General features: G+C 40.6%; 2 protein-coding genes across 2 annotated transcripts in view; both read right to left on the minus strand.

Moving 5' to 3' along the window:
• LOC113057646 (serine/threonine-protein phosphatase 2A 55 kDa regulatory subunit B beta isoform-like) overlaps positions 1–13,697 on the minus strand; it is a 48,988-nt gene extending 35,291 nt beyond the window's left edge. Inside the window, exon 1 of the mRNA XM_026225088.1 lies at positions 13,297–13,697. Coding sequence (XP_026080873.1) covers positions 13,297–13,375 — 79 coding nt within the window. The 5' untranslated portion in view covers positions 13,376–13,697. The remainder of the gene's footprint in view (positions 1–13,296) is intronic.
• A 3,544-nt stretch (positions 13,698–17,241) lies between these two features.
• Positions 17,242–18,755, minus strand: LOC113058133 (interleukin-17B-like). The gene is made up of 3 exons (XM_026225812.1): positions 18,657–18,755; positions 18,253–18,572; positions 17,242–17,915 (listed from the first exon to the last, which is right to left on the minus strand). The coding sequence occupies exons 1-3, from the start codon at positions 18,678–18,680 to the stop codon at positions 17,663–17,665; spliced, it is 597 nt and encodes a 198-aa protein (XP_026081597.1). The 5' UTR covers positions 18,681–18,755; the 3' UTR covers positions 17,242–17,662.
• Between the last annotated feature and the right edge of the window lie 1,629 nt (positions 18,756–20,384).

Consider the following 20,384-nt stretch of genomic DNA (forward strand, 5'->3'; position numbering starts at 1 on the left):
AGAGCTGCATGTTGATTGATTCTGGACTTCAGTTTCTTGCACACTTCTTTAACTCCTTTTTGTGTATATACTTGAAAGTCTGTGAATGAGGGGTTTTAAGTAACTTGAACGGCAGTAAAAAGTTTGTTTTTCATTTATTACATTTGCTGTTGCTATACAAGTAAAACCAACTTCCTCCAGCCTTAAGAGTTTTGATGTTCAGCTTTTGATGGAGAGCTGAAAGAGAGAACTTTTTATCTAAAACTTAAACTGCGAAAAATTTATCAAGGCATTTTAACTTTAAACCGTTGCTTTCTGGACAAAATACGAGTCCATAACCTAAAATAACGCTGGATTATCTGAAGTCTTTTTTACTCAGCATCTGTTTTAATTAGCCAAGAATAGCCAAGTATCTGACCACTGAGTGCTGTGACTGACCAATCAGAATCAAACATTCAAGAGAGTCATATAATAATATGAATTAACAGTAATGTAATGAAAATTACAGCAACAATATTGATCAATAGAAAATGAAGTGTTATCATTTGAAGATACTCTAGTCTAGAGGGTGAACTGACTTTAAGCCTCTATGCTCTGGTCTCCGTCTCTGTTCCCAGCAGGTGGAGACCCAAATAAACATGACCTGATTCCTGGGACAACATGTTCTTTGAAGCATGTGACTTCATTTTGGTGAGAAACATCCACTTATCACGAGTCAATCAGTTCTGTTCTGCATTGTGAGTCAATTATGGAAGTAAAATTGTGTTTCATGTTAATAAATGCACGTGTCTTTGCAAGTCTTGATTACATTTTTAACTGGAGAGGCTAATAAAATTTTACTCATGCAAGTTTTCTTGTTTGAGACATTGAAAATAATCTTAAAAAGTCTTTGAGAACCCCAGAAAAGAAATCCTGTCATGATCCTGGTCTTTTCCTCTGTCTCTGTCTCCCTCTTGTGATCACTTACTCACTCTATCACGCACACTCCTCCGCTCATTATCACTTTCAGCTGTCTCCCCTTCCATTCCCTCACCTGTCCCTCTTTTGCCCTTGATTGTCTCTGCTTCTTATTCTCTCTTTCTAGCCTGGTCTCATTGTCGGATTATTCGATGACCTTTCGTGAGACCCGTCTGTTTCCTAGTCCTGTCCTGTCTTGTCCGTGGATTGTTTAGTCTTTATTGCAACTGTGAGTTATACTGTCATTGGACTGTTTATTATCCGGCTGTGCCTGTTTGCAGAGAACCTGTGCAGCACCTGCCCTTGGCTTTTCACACCGTCGGCGGTCTTCTCTGTTTTTGGACTGGGAGTTGGCATCCCGGGATCCCTGCCTCTCCTCTCATGGAGATCTATTGAAAGACTATTTTCTTTATTAAAGACTGTCAATTGCACCCCGCCCTGGTCTACCATCGTTCTTACCTCCTAACAGAATAATCCGACCAGAAGATGGACCAGGCGAGTGGTAATCCCCTCCAGCGTGCGGTGGAGCTCCAGGGTGCTCTGCTGGGGAGACATGAGGGGGATTTATCCACCACGAGACGAGCCGTAGAATCCCTGACCGCCCAGCTCTCAGGTCTAACTCAGCAGTTCCATCACTACCGTCATGAGACCACTGCAGCAGCCGGACAGCGCGACCCTTCTGAGCCACGCATAAACAACCCTCCGTGCTATTCTGGTGAGCCTTTACAATGCCGAGCCTTTCTCACCCAATGCGAGGTTGTTTTTTCTCTCCAGCCGTCCACCTATGCCAGGGATCGATCTAAGGTGGCCTATGTGATTTCTCTTCTCAATGGACGGGCTCGAGAGTGGGCAGCGGCGAACTGGGAGGCAGAGGTAGACTGCGTCTTTAAGTTTTCTCTGTTCAAGGAGGAGATGATCCGAGTATTCGACCGGTCTGCACATGGTGGTGAAGCGTCCCGTCTCCTATCCACCCTGCGCCAGGGGAGGAGGTCAGTCACAGACTTTTCTATTGAGTTTCGTACTCTGGCCACTACTAGTGGATGGAACGGTCCGGCACTAATCTCCCGCTTTCTCGAGGGCCTCAACTCTGAGATTAAGGATGAGATCGTTGTCCGAGAGGTTCCTGACAATTTCGACTCCCTAGTCGAGCTGGCCCTTCGCATTGAAAGACGCTTCGAGAGGCGACGGTGGGCTCGCGGATTGGAGGCTCCGTTACTCCCCTCTTCCACAGCTACTCGTCCGCTACTGCCCTCTGCTGCTAATCCTGAGCCTATGCAGCTAGGGGGGCTTCACATATCTACACGGGAACGCCAGCGCAGGATTATGGATCGTCTATGTATGTACTGCGCTGCCGCTGATCATTTTGTCTCCAGGTGCCCAGTAAAAGCCAGCGCAGGGTTGCTGGCGAGCGCTACATCATGGGTCTCTCCGTCTAAGTCCTGCACTTCCCTTCCCGTTCACCTCCGGTGGCTGGGATCGTCTGTTTCCTGCTCAGCATTACTGGATTCGGGGGCGGAGGGGAACTTCATTGATGAGACTTGGGCTTTAAGACAAGGTATTCCCCTCTTAGATTTGCAAGACTCCACCCCCCTGTTTGCCCTAGATGGTAGTTCCCTTCCTAGGGTACAGAAGAGGACTTCACCATTGACTCTTACTGTTTCTGGAAATCATAGAGAGACTATTTCTTTTTTTATTTTTCATTCCCCTTTTTCTCCCGTGGTTTTAGGCCACCCGTGGTTAGTGCTTCACAACCCCCAGATTAACTGGGTAGAAGGCACCATTCTTTCTTGGAAATTGTCCTGTCATGTAGATTGTCTGTCTTCTGCTGTGCCCCCTGTCTTGCCCGTAACTGTTTTTCAGGAGGAGCCAGGTGACTTGTCTGGGGTTCCGGAGGAGTATCACGATTTGCGGGAGGTCTTCAGTCGTTCCCGGGCCACTTCTCTCCCCCCTCATCGCCCGTATGACTGCAGTATAGATCTTCTCCCAGGTACAACGCCCCCCCGTGGTAGACTATACTCATTATCCGCCCCCGAGAGGGAGGCGCTCGAGAAATACCTTTCTGAATCACTCAATGCGGGTACCATCGTTCCTTCCTCGTCTCCAGCGGGAGCCGGTTTCTTCTTTGTTAAGAAGAAGGATGGCTCCCTGCGTCCCTGCATAGACTATCGGGGTTTAAATGATATCACTGTGAAGAATCGTTATCCATTACCCCTGATGTCCTCCGCCTTCGAGATCTTGCAGGGAGCTAAGATATTCACTAAGCTCGACTTGCGTAACGCCTATCACTTAGTACGTATAAAGGAGGGGGATGAATGGAAGACCGCGTTTAATACGCCCCTCGGACACTTTGAATACCGGGTTCTTCCCTTCGGATTGGTTAACGCCCCCGCGGTTTTTCAAGCCTTAATCAATGATGTCCTACGAGACATGCTCAATGTTTTTGTATTCGTCTACCTAGATGACATTCTGATTTTTTCGCCGTCTCTCCAGGTGCACGTCCAACATGTTCGTCGTGTTCTTCAGCGTCTATTAGAGAATCGACTTTATGTTAAGGCCGAGAAGTGTTCTTTCCATGCTCCCTCAGTTACGTTTCTGGGCTCTATCATCTCGGCAGAGGGGATTAGTATGGACCCTGCTAAGGTCCAGGCTGTTACCGACTGGCCCGTGCCCGATTCCCGCCTCGCACTACAACGTTTTCTCGGGTTTGCTAATTTTTATCGTCGTTTTATACGTAATTTTAGTCAAGTAGCCGCACCCCTTACAGCTCTGACCTCCGTCAAGTCCCAGTTTAGATGGTCCGCTTCTGCGCAGACTGCGTTCGACACTCTTAAATCGCTTTTCACTACCGCACCTATCCTTCTCACCCCTGACTTCTCTAAACAATTTATAGTCGAGGTCGATGCCTCTGAAGTAGGGGTCGGGGCGGTGCTATCCCAGCGCTCCTCTGCTGACGGCAAGATACACCCCTGCGCCTTTTTCTCCCACCGTCTTTCTCCTGCTGAGCGCAATTACGACGTAGGCAACCGCGAACTGCTCGCCATCCGTCTAGCGTTAGGCGAATGGCGACAGTGGCTAGAGGGAGCTCCCGTTCCTTTTATCGTCTGGACAGATCACCGAAACCTAGAATATATCCGCAAGGCCAAGAGACTAAATGCTCGTCAGGCCCGCTGGGCGTTATTCTTTACCCGTTTCGATTTCACCATCTCGTACCGTCCGGGTACCAAGAACGTCAAGCCTGATGCACTATCCCGTCTTTTTGACTCCTCTGCTTCTTCTGAGCCTGAGGAGATTATTCCCCCGGGTCATGTTATTGGCACGGCCGTCTGGGGAATAGAGAGGCTGGTTAAGCGTTCCCTTTCTCGTGTCATAGTTCCGCGCAACTGCCCTAGGGGGCTGCTTTTTGTCCCTGTGTCAGCGCGTCGGGCAGTCCTTCAATGGGGACATACCTCTAGATTGACAGTCCATCCCGGCGTCCGGGGCACCATCGCTTTTATCCGTCAGCGTTTTTGGTGGGCCTCTTTAGAACGGGACGTGCGACGATTTATTGCCTCCTGCAATACGTGCGCTCAGACTAAGACTGACAGTTCTCCTCCGGCCGGTCTACTTCGTCCGCTACCGGTTCCGTCTCGACCGTGGTCTCACTTAGCACTCGACTTTATCACCGGTCTTCCTCCCTCAGGGGGTAACACCGTTATTCTAACCGTGGTAGATCGCTTTTCTAAGTCGGCCCATTTTATTCCTCTCGCCAAACTCCCTTCTGCCAAAGAGACCGCCCAGATCATGGTTGATCATGTTTTTAAGCTACATGGGTTACCCACTGATATTGTGTCTGATAGAGGCCCCCAATTTTCTTCTCAATTTTGGAAAGAGTTTTGTCGTCTGATTGGGGCATCCGTTAGCCTTTCGTCCGGGTTTCATCCCCAGACGAACGGTCTAGCTGAACGGACCAATCAAATTGTCGCCCGTATGCTCCGCAGTCTCACCCATCAGAATCCCGCGTCATGGTCACAGCAACTCTCTTGGGCCGAATACGCCCATAATTCGCTCCCCTCCTCTGCTACGGGTCTTTCGCCCTTTCATTGCTGTCTCGGTTATCAACCTCCGATATTTGCGTCCCAAGACTCTGAATCTAATGTTCCGTCCGTGCAAGCTTTTATTAGCCTGGAGGAGAGTGCGATCTGCTCTCTGTCGAGCTAGAAGACGCATGACTGTTACGGCCAATAGGCGCAGAGTTAAGAGCCCTCGTTACGTTTGCGGCCAGAGAGTGTGGTTGTCCACTTCAAATTTACCTCTCCGGTCCGATTCACGTAAATTGTCTCCCCGCTTTATTGGACCATTTCGCATTGTAAGAGTCATTAACCCCGTCGCAGTAAAACTTCACCTTCCGCCTAATCTGCGCCGGGTCCACCCCGTGTTTCACGTCTCTTGCGTTAAACCAGTCATCCGTCCCCCTTCTCGCCCTGTGCGCGTCCCTAGTCTTGTCGATGATACCCCTGTCTACAGGGTTCGCCGCATCCTCGACATGCGCCGTCGGGGACGCGGTCGTCAATATCTGGTCGATTGGGAGGGGTATGGTCCTGAGGAGAGAAGTTGGGTTCCCTCCCGGGATGTCCTGGATCCTTCACTCATCGATGATTTCCTCCGGTCCCGCCAGTTGCCCTCAGGAGCGCCAGGAGGCGCTCGTTGAGAGAGGGGTACTGTCATGATCCTGGTCTTTTCCTCTGTCTCTGTCTCCCTCTTGTGATCACTTACTCACTCTATCACGCACACTCCTCCGCTCATTATCACTTTCAGCTGTCTCCCCTTCCATTCCCTCACCTGTCCCTCTTTTGCCCTTGATTGTCTCTGCTTCTTATTCTCTCTTTCTAGCCCGGTCTCATTGTCGGATTATTCGATGACCTTTCGTGAGACCCGTCTGTTTCCTAGTCCTGTCCTGTCTTGTCCGTGGATTGTTTAGTCTTTATTGCAACTGTGAGTTATACTGTCATTGGACTGTTTATTATCCGGCTGTGCCTGTTTGCAGAGAACCTGTGCAGCACCTGCCCTTGGCTTTTCACACCGTCGGCGGTCTTCTCTGTTTTTGGACTGGGAGTTGGCATCCCGGGATCCCTGCCTCTCCTCTCATGGAGATCTATTGAAAGACTATTTTCTTTATTAAAGACTGTCAATTGCACCCCGCCCTGGTCTACCATCGTTCTTACCTCCTAACAAATCCGAAATGTGTAGAGATATATGAGCATAAATGTATTCTTTTTTACTTTCATACCTTCTTCCCTTTTTTCATTATAAAAAGTAAAGTCCCAGCTTTGTCCTCTCTACCCAGCTTTCTTGGCCTTTTACCCTTTTTCTTTTTCTGTACAACATATCTTCACCAAAATATTAACTCAACAACCCCCCCGAAGGAAACAAAGCAATGTTTGCAAAGATATCTTATAAGCATAAGACGCAGAACGTTGCTAACATTGCCTCGATTCATCATGTCTCTGTTTATCTCTGTACATGTCTGTAAACGTTTTAGGCTCTTTGACCTGGAAGTGCATGACCCAGATGTGCATTTCTTCCTGATCCCAGGGATTCCATTCAGTCGTGCGAGGACAATCCTCAAGTCCCTAATCCCAGTAGCGGAAGGGAAATCACGCTAAGTGGTGAGTCAAAAGCGGGATTATCAGATGCATGTAAAACACTTCCCAAAACCAGATTTCCCTATCAAAACACAAACATTGACTTTTTATGAGCAAATGTAATCTCAGAAGGAAAGAACTGACCCCAGTTTAAATTAAATTTGTTTTCTATTTTTTCCCTCATCTTGTTAAATTTCATAGCATGCCAAATCAAAAGTCATCCCTTTTGATCACTTTTTGATTATGGTCCGATTCTGTTCAACAGGAGGAAACCAAACCTCCTCTGAAGACTGTCTGCATGCACCTGTCAATCATCTGTTCCTGCATGGTTGTGTTTGCGTCCCTTGTGTGCTGGTGTGTGTTATCTCTGGCAGCCCAGCTATGACTCATACACCACTAACACAGAGATAGAGACAGAGGAGGACGGTCTCTCATCGAGGCCATGTTAGATCTATTCTGAGCCCTCCAATCCAAAGGTCATTAGCATAAAACATGTTAGATAAAAAGAGCCGATGGGAGGTTTTTGCGTCTCATAATCAAGTGAATTGGACATGAAAGAGCAGGTGTCTGATCAGCTCTCTTTAATTTACGATGCTACAAACCAAAGTGCAACATGTGCTAATATATGCCTCCTTTCTGCATCTGGTTTGAGCAAGCTTGAGCTATAAATGTAGTCCTTAGTTCTGATTGATCAGACACTGTGGATATTTAATGGAAAGCAGGATTTTTCTTGCTTTTTTTAAGTGAGCCAGTTTGCTGTACTAATATACAGCTCATCCCTAGGCATTTAGGTCATTCAAAAATAATCATGGTTGTGATGTCATCACGTTTACATATGACTGCCCTTTTGCGAAAGATGTTAGCTAATTATACGTACGGTGTATATGTATTTATAATTTATACTTTTTATATTATGTTCAAATGTTTTTTTTTGTTTTTTTTGCACAAAAAAGACTCCTTTAAAAAACATTAAACATTAACTTTTGGATGGTAGTGTACAGAAAAATATTCAAAATTTCAATTTTTTAAGATAAAGATAAACCCCTTGAGATGTGTGTGTATATATATATATATGTATATGTATGTATGTATGTATATATATATATATATATATATATATATATATATATATATATAAAATCATATTATAGTTTTTATGTAAATCAAAATGAATAACAAAAACAGACTGTCTGATTCTGTGGATCATGACAAAAAACTGAACAACAAGAAAACGAAACCACAGGCTTGACTACCATTACTGGACTTCATAAAAATTAAATTATATTCTGCAATGATATAGCCCTTTTTGAAGGGGTATGCATGACAGATTTCCTGTGTTTGACTGGTGGTATAGCGAAATGACCTTAAAGTCTGTCACTTCCAATGATGTGGGAGTTTGCGAGCTGCTCGTGATTCATCAACTGCAACACGCCTGGCGTCTCTCCGAGAACTTTCATTAAACGTGAAGAAAAGCATACTCTAGTACACCCATTCTGGGTATAAATAATTTTACGGAGCGAGGGAGGGAGGGGAGTAAAGAAGTATGTTTATTTGCATACCATACTAATGGATCTTCCTGACATACTTAGTCATGTATGCATGCATGATCACGCACAGCATTATGCAATAACACAACTTGCATGTACGCTCACCTACAGTATGTTACATCAGTAATTAAAACAAATGTTAGCTTCTGTGCAACTGTCTTCCATTCAAAAGCATGTTTGAAGTTGCAGGACAACACAACATAGCAGAAATTAAGAACAGTGAGGAGGAAATATATAGAAACAGTACTGATTCATTTCTGTCTCTCCCTGCTTAGTCATGTCATGTGCCAGAAGGAAGAGAGGTAATTGATCCAGCAGGTTTCTTATTAAAGCTGCACTTCTCTTCTGCTCAGTGTTTCCCGGATGTGCAGAATATAGCCAAGACAATAGAGCTCCTTATCTGAGAACACTGCAAAGCTACAGCCACAAAAACGTCTGTGAGCGAGCATAAATATAGGTACCATGCATTGAAGAGTCTCTCTTTCTTTCTCTCCCCTCCCTCCGTCTCTCTCTTTCCTCCTGGAGTCTGTTCACTGATCTGAATCAGCTGACCTGCCCTCAGTCTGGAGAACACAAAGCAGGATTTGTGCTGCTGTGGTTTCTAGTCTCTCTCGCTGAAAGAGTGGACGGAAGACTAATGCATCCACAGCTCTAGAAAGGAAACTGATGCAGAATTTAGACAAAAGGCAAAGTGTGTGTGTGAGAGTATGTGTGTGAATGCACAAACACCTGGCTCTGAGAATTAGAAAGCTTTGTGCTGATGAACCTCTGCCTGCTCTGAGATTTCAGAGCAAAAAAGATGCATGAAACATGACCTGAAGGTGGACAGTTTTACAATTATACTAAAAGGTCTTTTATATGTTAAAAACTATTAATCAAACGACAGAAAATAATTACGTTTTGATTATGCTGATAATTTAGAGGCCTGTATCAAATATACAACAGGCTTTATATGGTTAAAACCTATTAAAAATATTTGTGGGAAATATTTGTTTGAGATGTGTGCTTATGCTAGCTTTCTTTATTATATATGCAGTGATGCGTTTAAAAAACAAAAAGTGCCCAAACACTTTTTGGGAAGAACAAAAGCTAGACAGAATAAAGAAGCAGACAGGGACCCCAGCTGTTGGACAGATCAGCCTGTCCCCTCAGGGGACTCAGAGCTCAACTTTACTACATTTCCCATGAGGCCAAGGGTGAGTCAGAGTCTGTCTGGGGCGTCTGGTACATATCTTATATCTGTCAGGGACATGCACACACCCATAGAAAAAAAAAGTCACCAATGAGATTACTAAAATCCAATTTCATTAATTGAAATGAAGCTTAAATATAACAAAATATAAATATCAGATGAAAAATTATGCCTTGGAAACTAACTGGAATAAAATAAGTTTAAATTGAAGTACTAACATTGCTTGAGCATTTTTAAATAAATTACAGCTAAATAGAAATAGAATAGAAATGACATAAGCACATAACTGCTAATGTTAACGTTTGTAATGTCCATTAAATGCTTTACGGCCTGTCTTAATTAAGTATATATCGATATCTGTATTTAACTAACAATGCACAGATTTGAAAATATTTATTAATGTTAATTTCAACATTTACTAATACATTAGTTGTATATGTCATTTCATGGTTCCAAGCTGACATTAACTAATAATAATGTTTTTATTAACTAATGTTAACAACAACAACAACAGCAAAATACTGTATAACAATAAATACTGCAACAAATGATTTCCACTTTAATGTTTGTGCATTAGTTAACGTTAACAACTGGAACCTTACTGTAAAATGTTAACAATTTTTTTCACGTCTCAAATGTGCTCAGATTTGCCAAGATCCTGAAGTGTGCAAAAGTCTCAATATGCATTCACACACATTACTGATGAAATTCTTCCAAATCCAAAATATCTCATGCTATAGTCAAGCTCTAGTTTATACACTTATTATGTCTCATTTATGCTTATATTAAGGAACCTTAAGGAAAAACACAAGAGAATAAATTCAAACATAACTTTAGTCTCTTCAGTGATGAAAAAGCATCCTTTGAGCAATAAGATTACACACACTCTGCCTCTCTTATAATCTTACAGTCTGTTTAGTTAAGAGGTTATGCAAGCATTTTGAGAGATCGACCAGCTCTCTCTGTGTAATGTGTCTACAGTCTGCTATTTCATTCGGGTGTCTCTCCTCCCCCACTTAACCTCTCACAACTCTTCCTCTCATATCATGATATCTACTTTATAGCTCAGGCCACACACACACTCATGCTCTAATGTTGTATAATTCCCATTAACAGTGCTTCACTGAAGTGTGTGTGTGTGACCAAATATTAGTACATATGCTGCCTCTTGTTTTTTCCTGACACAAGCAAAATACGTGGAATTTATCAGTGTTTAAAAGTTAATCTATCACAATCTTTATCGATCGTCCGGACATTACACACACACACACACACACACACACAGACACACACATGTACACATTCATGAATAACCCATCAGAAAGCATGCAGTGACTAAGCATGCTTCCTCCTCAAGTCAACGGGGTTTCGGAAAAACCAATTTATCAGTCACCACACACTCGGGTTTCTGCCCCCGTTTGCTGGTAGGTGCTATAACAGCAGTTCTGGTTCAATCCCCATTTGATGCTGAAATAAACTACCTGCTGCTCGGCCTCTAGGCCAACACCCTGATATTACATTAGCCATTTGTCCGACAAACACAAACAAGCATCCTCAAAACAAGTTCATGCAGCTGCGTTCATGCTGAGAAAATTCACTTCGGGGCCTCCGGGTCATTTCACTAATGAATGACCGGATATTGAACGCTGAAAGCTCAGCCAGACCCCTGGGCTTTGACAAGTCCAACCTTCCTTAGTTCGGCTAGCAACCATCCCAATTTATCTTCTCAGTGCACAGAAAGGCCAAAGTGCACTTCATTAGCCTGAAGAAGCATTTTAAAGAACCATAACACCCCTGTTTCACGCTCATGTATTCAGAGTCATCACCGCTGACCTCTGTTACACAACCGTACGCAGTTTTTCAGCTGAGCTCTTGATGCTGGTCAGCATACAGTGTCTTTCGATCTGTGTGCCAGCTGTATTCTTTTGTCATCTAGGGTCGGAAAGCCAAGGTGACCCCGTTTGTTGTTATGAAATGCTTGATTATAGAGGTTACAACCGTTTCAAAATGACCAGGAGCTCAAGGCTTCTCTAAAACAGATTCCCTGGCACGACTGCCAAGAAAATCTGCCAGCGATGAATAATTAATGTATTGTTGCGTCATTAAAACTTGTTCAATAAATTTGTGTCTATCATTGCTCTAAACAGAGGCATATGATAGCTAAATCTTGCGTAAAGACTCACTTTAATGTGAGTTGTTTATAGATATGAGTTGATCGTGTGATCTTATTTAAAGCTCTACACTTAAAAAGAAATGTGGGAATAACTGGTTTCATGCAAGGATGTCTATCATTTTGTTAGCATTCGTTCGTTTCAATAGCACTTGGTAATATGCCGCAGGACCTCTCAAATTTGAAATCTGACATCTTTGCTCACTGAGGCCTTTGAGTGAATCCCTTGAGCCGCAAATGACGCGACTAATGCCGCATTCCAGAAGAAGTCAGAGGAGGGAAAACCCGAGTGGAATTTTCCCACATTCAACCTCAGCATGTTCCTGTCAAACAGACGTCATGGTCATGTGTTCAACACAAGGTGGCTGCATCATTTAGCAAGAATATTTTGTTAATGAACACAAAATGTTCATGCTCTTTATATAATGCATGATATAAAATGTAAACCATGGATGTAATAATAACATGGATTTAAAGACACTCTTTATGGCTCATGAGCACATTCGCTGACTGATGCAGGCCAGTTTTAATCTTTATATTCGCATCTGGATGGAAATCATCACATAAAGATACTAGGTTTCTTTTCATATGAGGGTAATGAAGGTTATCATTTTTAATAACAGCATCAGTTTTTTGTTTTCAGTTTTTGTGCCCTCTGATAGACTAAATCTGACTACAGTGTCCAGAGAAATAATCTTACAATAATTTACAGCATCAGGCTGAGACAGTGCAGCCTTAGGAACTGACCCTGTTTTCATTTTTACACCGTGCAGAATCAATAACATCTTGTAACTATAGAGATAATACAGAATCATTTGAATAGCCAATGATCTTTTTAGATGCGTGGAGGGTCACATTTTCCTATTTAATGGTAAAAAGCGAGAGAGGGCAAAAGTAAATCAGACTTTCATGGTCGACAAGCTCTGCTGTTCAACAGTGTTGTAAACATGATGTAGGGCACCCTGACCGGCAAATAAAATTCACACATACACACAAGTGCTCACAAGGATGTTTCTTGGACCAGATAATAAAACTTTTTCTACACAAATGAACACAAGCTGTTTTATTTAACCACATCTGCCAGTCTGACACAGAATTGCATAACCAGAAAATATGAAATCTGCTTTTATGATTGTAACAAAACTGTCATCAAAGCATAGCAGAAGGCTTAAGAAAGAGAACAGCATGGATTCATAACTGAAAAGGTTGTTCATTTGCTCAGGACTTATGAAATAATACAACACTTAAGAATTGTATTCATCTCAAATTGTGTTCATCTGCTCTCTGTAAGGATAAATCTTATAAATGTAAATGTATGCATGTAGCAGATGCGCAACATTACGCTTAAAAACACAATGCTCTACCACTTGAGCTTTTTAGGACAAAAACACACGTCACATCTATCACAGTTTGTTTGATATATCCAAATATCCAACTTTAGTCCAGGAGTCTGAGACTATTGAAAAACATATAAGTGCATAGCATACATAAAGGAAAAATGTTCCGGTTGTATGCCAGCCGTAATTATTTGTACCTAAAGTCTAAGACTCTGCTGAAAAACTGGGATTTTTCTATTTAAACATGAAGGTTAGACCTGAAAATAAAATAAATAAAAATGAAAGTTATGGCAAAAAAAAAAAAAAGAATTTTCAATGAATAAAACTAAAAAAAGACCCCACTCATTCTTGAGCACATACTAGGCTACCCCACGGAGTTGTAAAATAAGCCTTGCTAAAGGTAAACATCCCTAGCACTTCCAGAGAGAAAGTTGTCATTATAGCATCGCTTCAGCACACTGTGGCCGAGTAAAAACAACGTCCAGCAACGTACCTTCCGTGTGACAGCTCGAGGAGTGCAGGATGCTCGGAGGGCGGAAGAGGTAAGGCAGGTATCGGGAGAAACATTTCATCTTTCTTTCGTCTGTGTTCCTTTGGGAGGCTGCTTTCCCACCATCCGCGCCGCGATGACAGCAGATCCGGACCGGAGGAGGGCTGCTGCTGCTGCTCGCTGGATGCGTGCGGAGTTACAGCAGCATCCTAAACACTTCTCACGCGTGGTTCAAGAAGACGTGCTGTGCATCCTCACAGTTCATCATGTTTTCCTTCGGAAGGACGGAAGGTTGAGCTGTTTTCCTGAGCTTCGGTTTGGAGGGGCGGTGATGAGGGCAGTTAAATTGTTACCTGGACATTTCCCCTCTGACCAGGAGTGTACTGTGCACAGCCCGACTGATCAGAGAGCTAAGTTTAGAAGCATGACATGGAATCACATGTTTATGAGAGTGACTGTAAACTTTTGCTGTTCAATTTAAAGCTGTCCAATAGCGCCATCTATTGGTTGTCATTTATACCGCTATTAATACAATTTCTTTATTAATATTCAATTTAATATGTTGACCGTGTATATTTTTTTTATACAGGAATGAAAGTGTACAGGTTTTTTTAACAACATACCGAGTGTTTAAAAAAACTCCATGCAGTTTTTAAAGTGGTTAACTGTGAAGATGACGTGATCTACGACCTTTATATCGTTTAGAATTTCTACTGTCTATCTCCCACAGTCTCGTTTTTCGCATTAAATTCGGTATCCCAGGTAACAAATTATAACGTTGTGGGAACGTTGTTTTGAAACACGTCGTGAATGAAACGTTGTTTGAAGGTTACAAAAACGTTTCGTACAACGTTCTGAACATTTTCTTTCAGTATTATGATACTGTTCAAAAAGTTCAAGTAACATAAGGACGTCCTTACTAAAATGAATCATGGTTTTATTACAAAAAAAGTAGCTTTTGCTCCACTAGTTATGGTATTTGTAGTAAAACTGTGGTTATAGGAATGGTAATCAATATGGCAAACAACAACAACAACAAATGGTTACTACACTTTTACTACAATAAAACCATGTTTTATTTTCATAAGATGACTCAGGTTTTATATAGGACTTAAACATAAAACACCATCAGAGTGAAACAATATAATAATATAAAATATGTACAAAAACATTAACTAAACAATAAAAAAATAACAAAATACTGAATGTACATAACTAACAACAAAATTAGAATAAAAATAGGACTATAAAAAATAATCAGTTGCGACTCACATTTTGGGAACATCTGGAAATGACATTTTATGTTTTTCATCCTTAAATTAAAATGTTATATACTTTATACACTCTCAGAAAAAAAGGGACAAACGTTGTCACTGGGGCAGCACCTTTTCAAAATGTACGCTTAAAGGTAAAGGTACCCTTTTTCTGAGGGTGTACTTACGACTTTTTCAGAATATTCCGCTGTAAAAACACATGTAGCCTATTGTCTTGTTAAATATAATATATACACTGTATTCATTGTAAATAATTTGAGAATCTTGGCCAATGCCCAAGCAGATCATGTTATACACATATAGCATTACATTTCGTTTTAAATGATATATTGCCATTGTTTTTGCTTTGCATTATATGTGCACTGTTTATGTTTATGAATTAATTCCATCATATTTGTTTCTTTTGTTTAATATGCACAGAGGTGTCACAATTAGACGCAGAGACCATCTGCTTAATCAACCTAATCTAAAAGTATAAGTACCCTTGTTATCACACAGCACCTTAAACAGAAACATATGTCAGAATTCTGATGCTGAACAAACACTTAGCTCATTGTTTATTTATTTATTTAGACAAATGCCACCCGGACCCCCCAGTACAAATGTGAAGACTCATGTATGATATTTGGTGACGGAAATCACACACTGAGTAGTCAGCGAGAGTGGCCAATGCCTCTGAGAACAGGTGCCATCTGTGCTTGTCCCCCGGGTATCAGCATATCAAAATATCAAAGAGTTCACTCTCACCAACCATCCCTCTCTTTCTCTCTCTCTCTCTCCTCCTACTCCCTGACACACGCTGCCTGACTCACTGTTGGGAACTCACGCTGCGTCTTTTTTTAAAGAAAGCACTAAAACCTCAATGAATATTTATGAGCCACAAGAGCTTCTAAATATAGAGTCACAGTCCTGGATATATTGAATCCGAAAAGCTGAAATAGTGGTCTCCTAGAGATTTGTGTTTGTATATAGTACAGAGCTATAAAAAAGTTTTGCCATGTACAACAGTCCAGCTGCAATATGCAATTCTGTGCAATGTTTCCGTGAAGGTAAATGGATTATTCTGCTTGCAGCTCAATTAACTAACAGTCTTCACTAATTCACAGACATTCTTCAAATTATGAGCGTAGCTGCTTGATTGATTAGGCCTAATTTCCTATATTCTGGCTCAAAAACGATATTTCATACTCAGAATGGCAATATCTTGGCAAGTAGACTGCTTCACTAGCAGTGTTGTCACTTCAATGCTCTTGACGAATTACAATTATAGGAACACAACAGGTTGTTTGTCAAAAGAGAGGGGAAAAATGTTAAAGTTTACTGTTTTCTATACATTTCTCTGCAAAAAGTGGAAAAATTATATTAAGTTATTATTTGTAAAGAGCATACTGTGTATACATACTGTAAATTGTATTGTGTCAGAATTTGGGGGTGGGGGGGTGCGCATAAAGTAATGTTATAAAGTTAATAACAGTAAGAAATAAAAATTGTGATTATATATAGACTGTCATTAAAATTATGTGATATATATAATATATATTCTCTCTCTATTTGTATTTTAGTGGGTATGAAAAAAAATCACTTTTTAATAAAAGTAAATGTTTTAATAATTTGCTTGAGGTTTAGTAATAACAACATAAAAGCCATTTTAGGATATTTTTTAATATTGTAATATCACTTTAGACCCCCCCCCCCTCCTCTTTTTTTTCTTTTTTGTAATAATTGTTCTTTTTTAAAATACAGGGCTATATTGTAGGAAGGGGTCAAAAAGTCTGAAACGCCCTTATTTAAAATATCACATTAAATCTAGAATACTGAAAGTACATTATTAGATTAAAATATCCCACTGAGAGCGTTGGAAATAATCTGAGAGTGCATCATTGTCCAGATGTCCGTCAGTTCCTACCTTCAGCCGCCGTCGCCTCCGATGGACCCTTCACCTGCACCAAACGCCAGGGTCGTTCACCTGAAACGCGTCCTTCTCGCAAGCAATCAAACAATAACGATCAGACTTAAACTCACGTTCTCAGTTTATAAGATTATGACATAATGAGATTATGTCATTTAATCAGCCAAACACATACCGGGCATGATGTGTCCTTCTCCTGTATTTTTCTCGATTACTGTTCCTCGCTGATCACTAACATGACTGAGGTGATGATCGATCGAGACCTGCTGATGGCGCACGAGAGCAGGAGCTAAAGTGTCTTATTTTATAAGAATATTATTTGATATTGTTTGTAAGAACATCCCAAGTAGCAAGGTATCATTTTGAGTTGTTTGAAGACAAGAAGAACATTTTTAATTACATTTATTCATTTATTCTGAATCATGAAATCATTGTATAAATGTTTAAAAATTGTACATTTTGTGTCGCTCATGTGTTTTCAGTGAAGAGCTGGCACGATCATATTTAGCTACTTTATACATAGCTATGACATTTTCTTAACACACCGACCAAAAAAAAAAAAAAGGAAAAAAAATCCAGTACATTTATTTATGTTTCGTATATTTTATTTACATTAAAGACACGATGTCATTTCTCAATTTGCAAATATATACTGAAAATAACTATTAGTAACATATGAGAAACATAGTGGATAACATTTATGAACAAAATACTTTAAAGTGTCCTCGGGTTCTGTTTCAATCCAGTTACCAACCCCACATTAAAATGAAAGAAAACCATGAAAACAAAATTATTATGAAATCATAAAAGTGTCTCCTCTTTGTATCAATTTCTTATATTTTGGTCAGTAGAGGGCGATCTTAAACAGACAACCCTATACCATGATTGAAATTTATTATTATTGAAAATAATATTAGGCTTTTTGTAGACATGTCACAATTAAGTTCTCTTTCTTACATAAAAACACTTTACAGTTCCGTAACATATAGCCACTAAAACGATCTGCCCGAAATGTCACAACAATTAATACTTAACGACAATAAATGTTCAAGATCTTAAATAAAAATCACCTTTTCAAAATAGAAAAGGTGCCTACACAGCTACGTTTGTGGTTTTATACCCTACATAAAATCTTGATATTCACAATTGGGATCCGGTTTATTTGCAGAAGGTTGGTCCCATTCGGCTACCCCACGATGCACGTGCACCCCACGGCGATGCTCTCCACCACCGATCTGTAACGGGGAACGCATTTCTTGTTCTTCGTCGGTTTCCTGGTTGGCCGGTGGCACAGGATTCTGCGCACGGGGATCTTGGAGTAGATGAGGGCGCTGGTCATAGCCCGATCCTCCTGCATGGTGAAAGGATTGATGCAGCCCACACACGAACACACGGCCTCCGGGATGTCCACGGGCTTGCGGTCCTCATCGTGGTTGATTCTGGTCAAAGGCATTCAAAAAATTACATTAAAAAGGTAGAAATAAAATAGGCCTATGTATAAACTAAAGTTTGAGGTCGGTAAGATTTTTTTTCCTAATTTTTTTTAGGCTGCATTTAGGCTGCTTTAGGATGCAAGGATTTAAAGCAATTTAAAGCAAAATATTTTATGCAAGGATGCATAAAATAATTTACAATGATACAAATAATTTCTGTTTTAATTAATTTTGAGGTCTCTCAATCTACAATCAGAACATAGGGGTTAATATTAATATAGTAATTTTCATAATGTTTGCATTTCAAAGATGAAACTAACAATGAACTCTGTATGACACCCACCTGTAGGACCAGGGAGAAAGGCTGCGACTGTTGGACATCCAAAGTTTGCGATCCACCACACATGTGTTTATGGATAAGTTGGGATTGTTTCGGACCTGAGACACCATGTCCTCAATACTCTTGTCAAAGTCAGTTTCAACAGCACCGGGCATCACACCTGATTCTGGACCTGTCATCATTGGATCCGGTGAGATTTTGACAGACGTGGCGTTCCGGCGAGGATGTGACTCCAGTTTCCGTCTCCGAGACTTTCCTTCTCTATTGGTGTACTTTGTGTCAGTGGGCACAAACAGGTTCCCCACCATCAGGACCATGAACACCTGCAATATGAAGTACAGAGGCTTTAATTTAATTCTTATAATGCTTTACCGAGTAAACACATATTTCACTTTTCTGATACTCACCTTATTCCATATATTTTTCCACATTGTTTTCAGTCAGAGTGCAATAAGTTGTCACATTTGTCTCCTCGCTGTGTATGTATTGAATGGAAGGAGCGTGGGATTACTCATACTGAAGTGTCACGCCTCACACTGACACAGTAGCCTACAGGGACACACCTGAACCAAACAGTTCAAGGTGGGGCCACATCAAGATATATAGCTATATACAAGAATAATCCTATTCTTCTTACCCTCTCAAACACATTAGATAGATAGATAGATAGATAGATAGATAGATAGATAGACAGAAAGATAGATAGATAGATAAAGATATAAACAGATATACACTCTTAAAAATTTAGGTGCTTTAAAAGGTTCTTCAAAAGATGCCATATAAGAACCATTTTTGTTTTCACAAAGAACAATTCAGTCAACGGTTCTTTTAAGAACCATCTCTTTCTTACCTTTTAATAATCTGAAGAACTTTCTTTCACCAATAACAACCTTGCGTGAAACAGAAAGATTCTTTAGATGTTAAAGGCTTTTCATGGAACCATTTAGACAAAAAGGTTCTTCTGGCATCATGAAGCACCTTTATTTTTAAGAGTGTATAAGATAGATAGATAGATAGATAGATAGATAGATAGATAGATAGATAGATAGATAGATAGATAGATAGATAGATAGATAGTAAGTTAATCATTAGTTAAAAGAGAGTGTATTATTGCAAATTTACAGGTGTATGAGAGGTTTTCAATAGAATCTTGTCCAATTTCACAGAGCACTAACCTCTGTACCTTTGTTGTTTTCATGTGTGTCTATTCAATCGTATGCACTCAAAAGACCCTTTTTATTCTTAAGTCCTAAAGCCCAGAGAGAACAAACAACCAGACAGAGCTTTATGCTCCTTAGACCCATTCTGTGAACCAAACTACAGGCTAAAGAACACTGTCTACATCTACAGATTTGGTCAATCCATGTTTTCCCCTGATCTTGCTCATTCAATGCTTTATTCATTTTCACAATGGACGGCTATGAGCTGTGTAAAAGAACACCTGCTCGTATGACATGTCCGGGCAGTGTAGACCTGCAGAATCAAAGAGAACAGTTGTGGCAAACTGTGTTTTGCTATTTTTGAAGGCTGGTTGGATAAAAGCCAGAAAAACAGACACACATAATATTGTGTTGAATGAAAACTGTTTTCAAACTCATTGACAATTATATCATTCTAATAAAATGGCTAGTGACTCAGATTTGCCTTCTTTTTTCTTCTGTAATCTTTTGACAAAGGAAGTCCCAAGCATTTTTTTTTTTCTTTGTTAAATCACCTGTGAAACTTCACAAGACATTGTGATGTTTGGGAGTGAATGAAAGACAGCAAGACTGTAACTTTGTTCAATGGATAGTCCAGCGAAAAATAGATTCCGTCATTATTTACTCTCTCGTGTGGTTTCCAAACTTGTATAACTTTTCATATAAGTTTTCTCTGGAATGTAAAATAAGATATTTTGAATAATGTAATTAAACATTATTCAACTTATGGTAAAAAAAAAAATATATATATATACAGTGGAGGTCAATGGGAAACAAAACTGTTTGGTAATCAGCATTCTTCAATATATCTTCTTTTGTGTTTCACAGGAGAAAGAAACGCATACAGGTTTGAAATGACATGAGGGTGACTAAATTATGTCAGGGGGAAACTAATAATGTTTATTTTGCAATATAATTGCTGTGCATGGCTATTCA

Source organism: Carassius auratus, chromosome 39 (assembly GCF_003368295.1).
Source record: "Carassius auratus strain Wakin chromosome 39, ASM336829v1, whole genome shotgun sequence".
Taxonomy (NCBI): domain Eukaryota; kingdom Metazoa; phylum Chordata; class Actinopteri; order Cypriniformes; family Cyprinidae; genus Carassius; species Carassius auratus.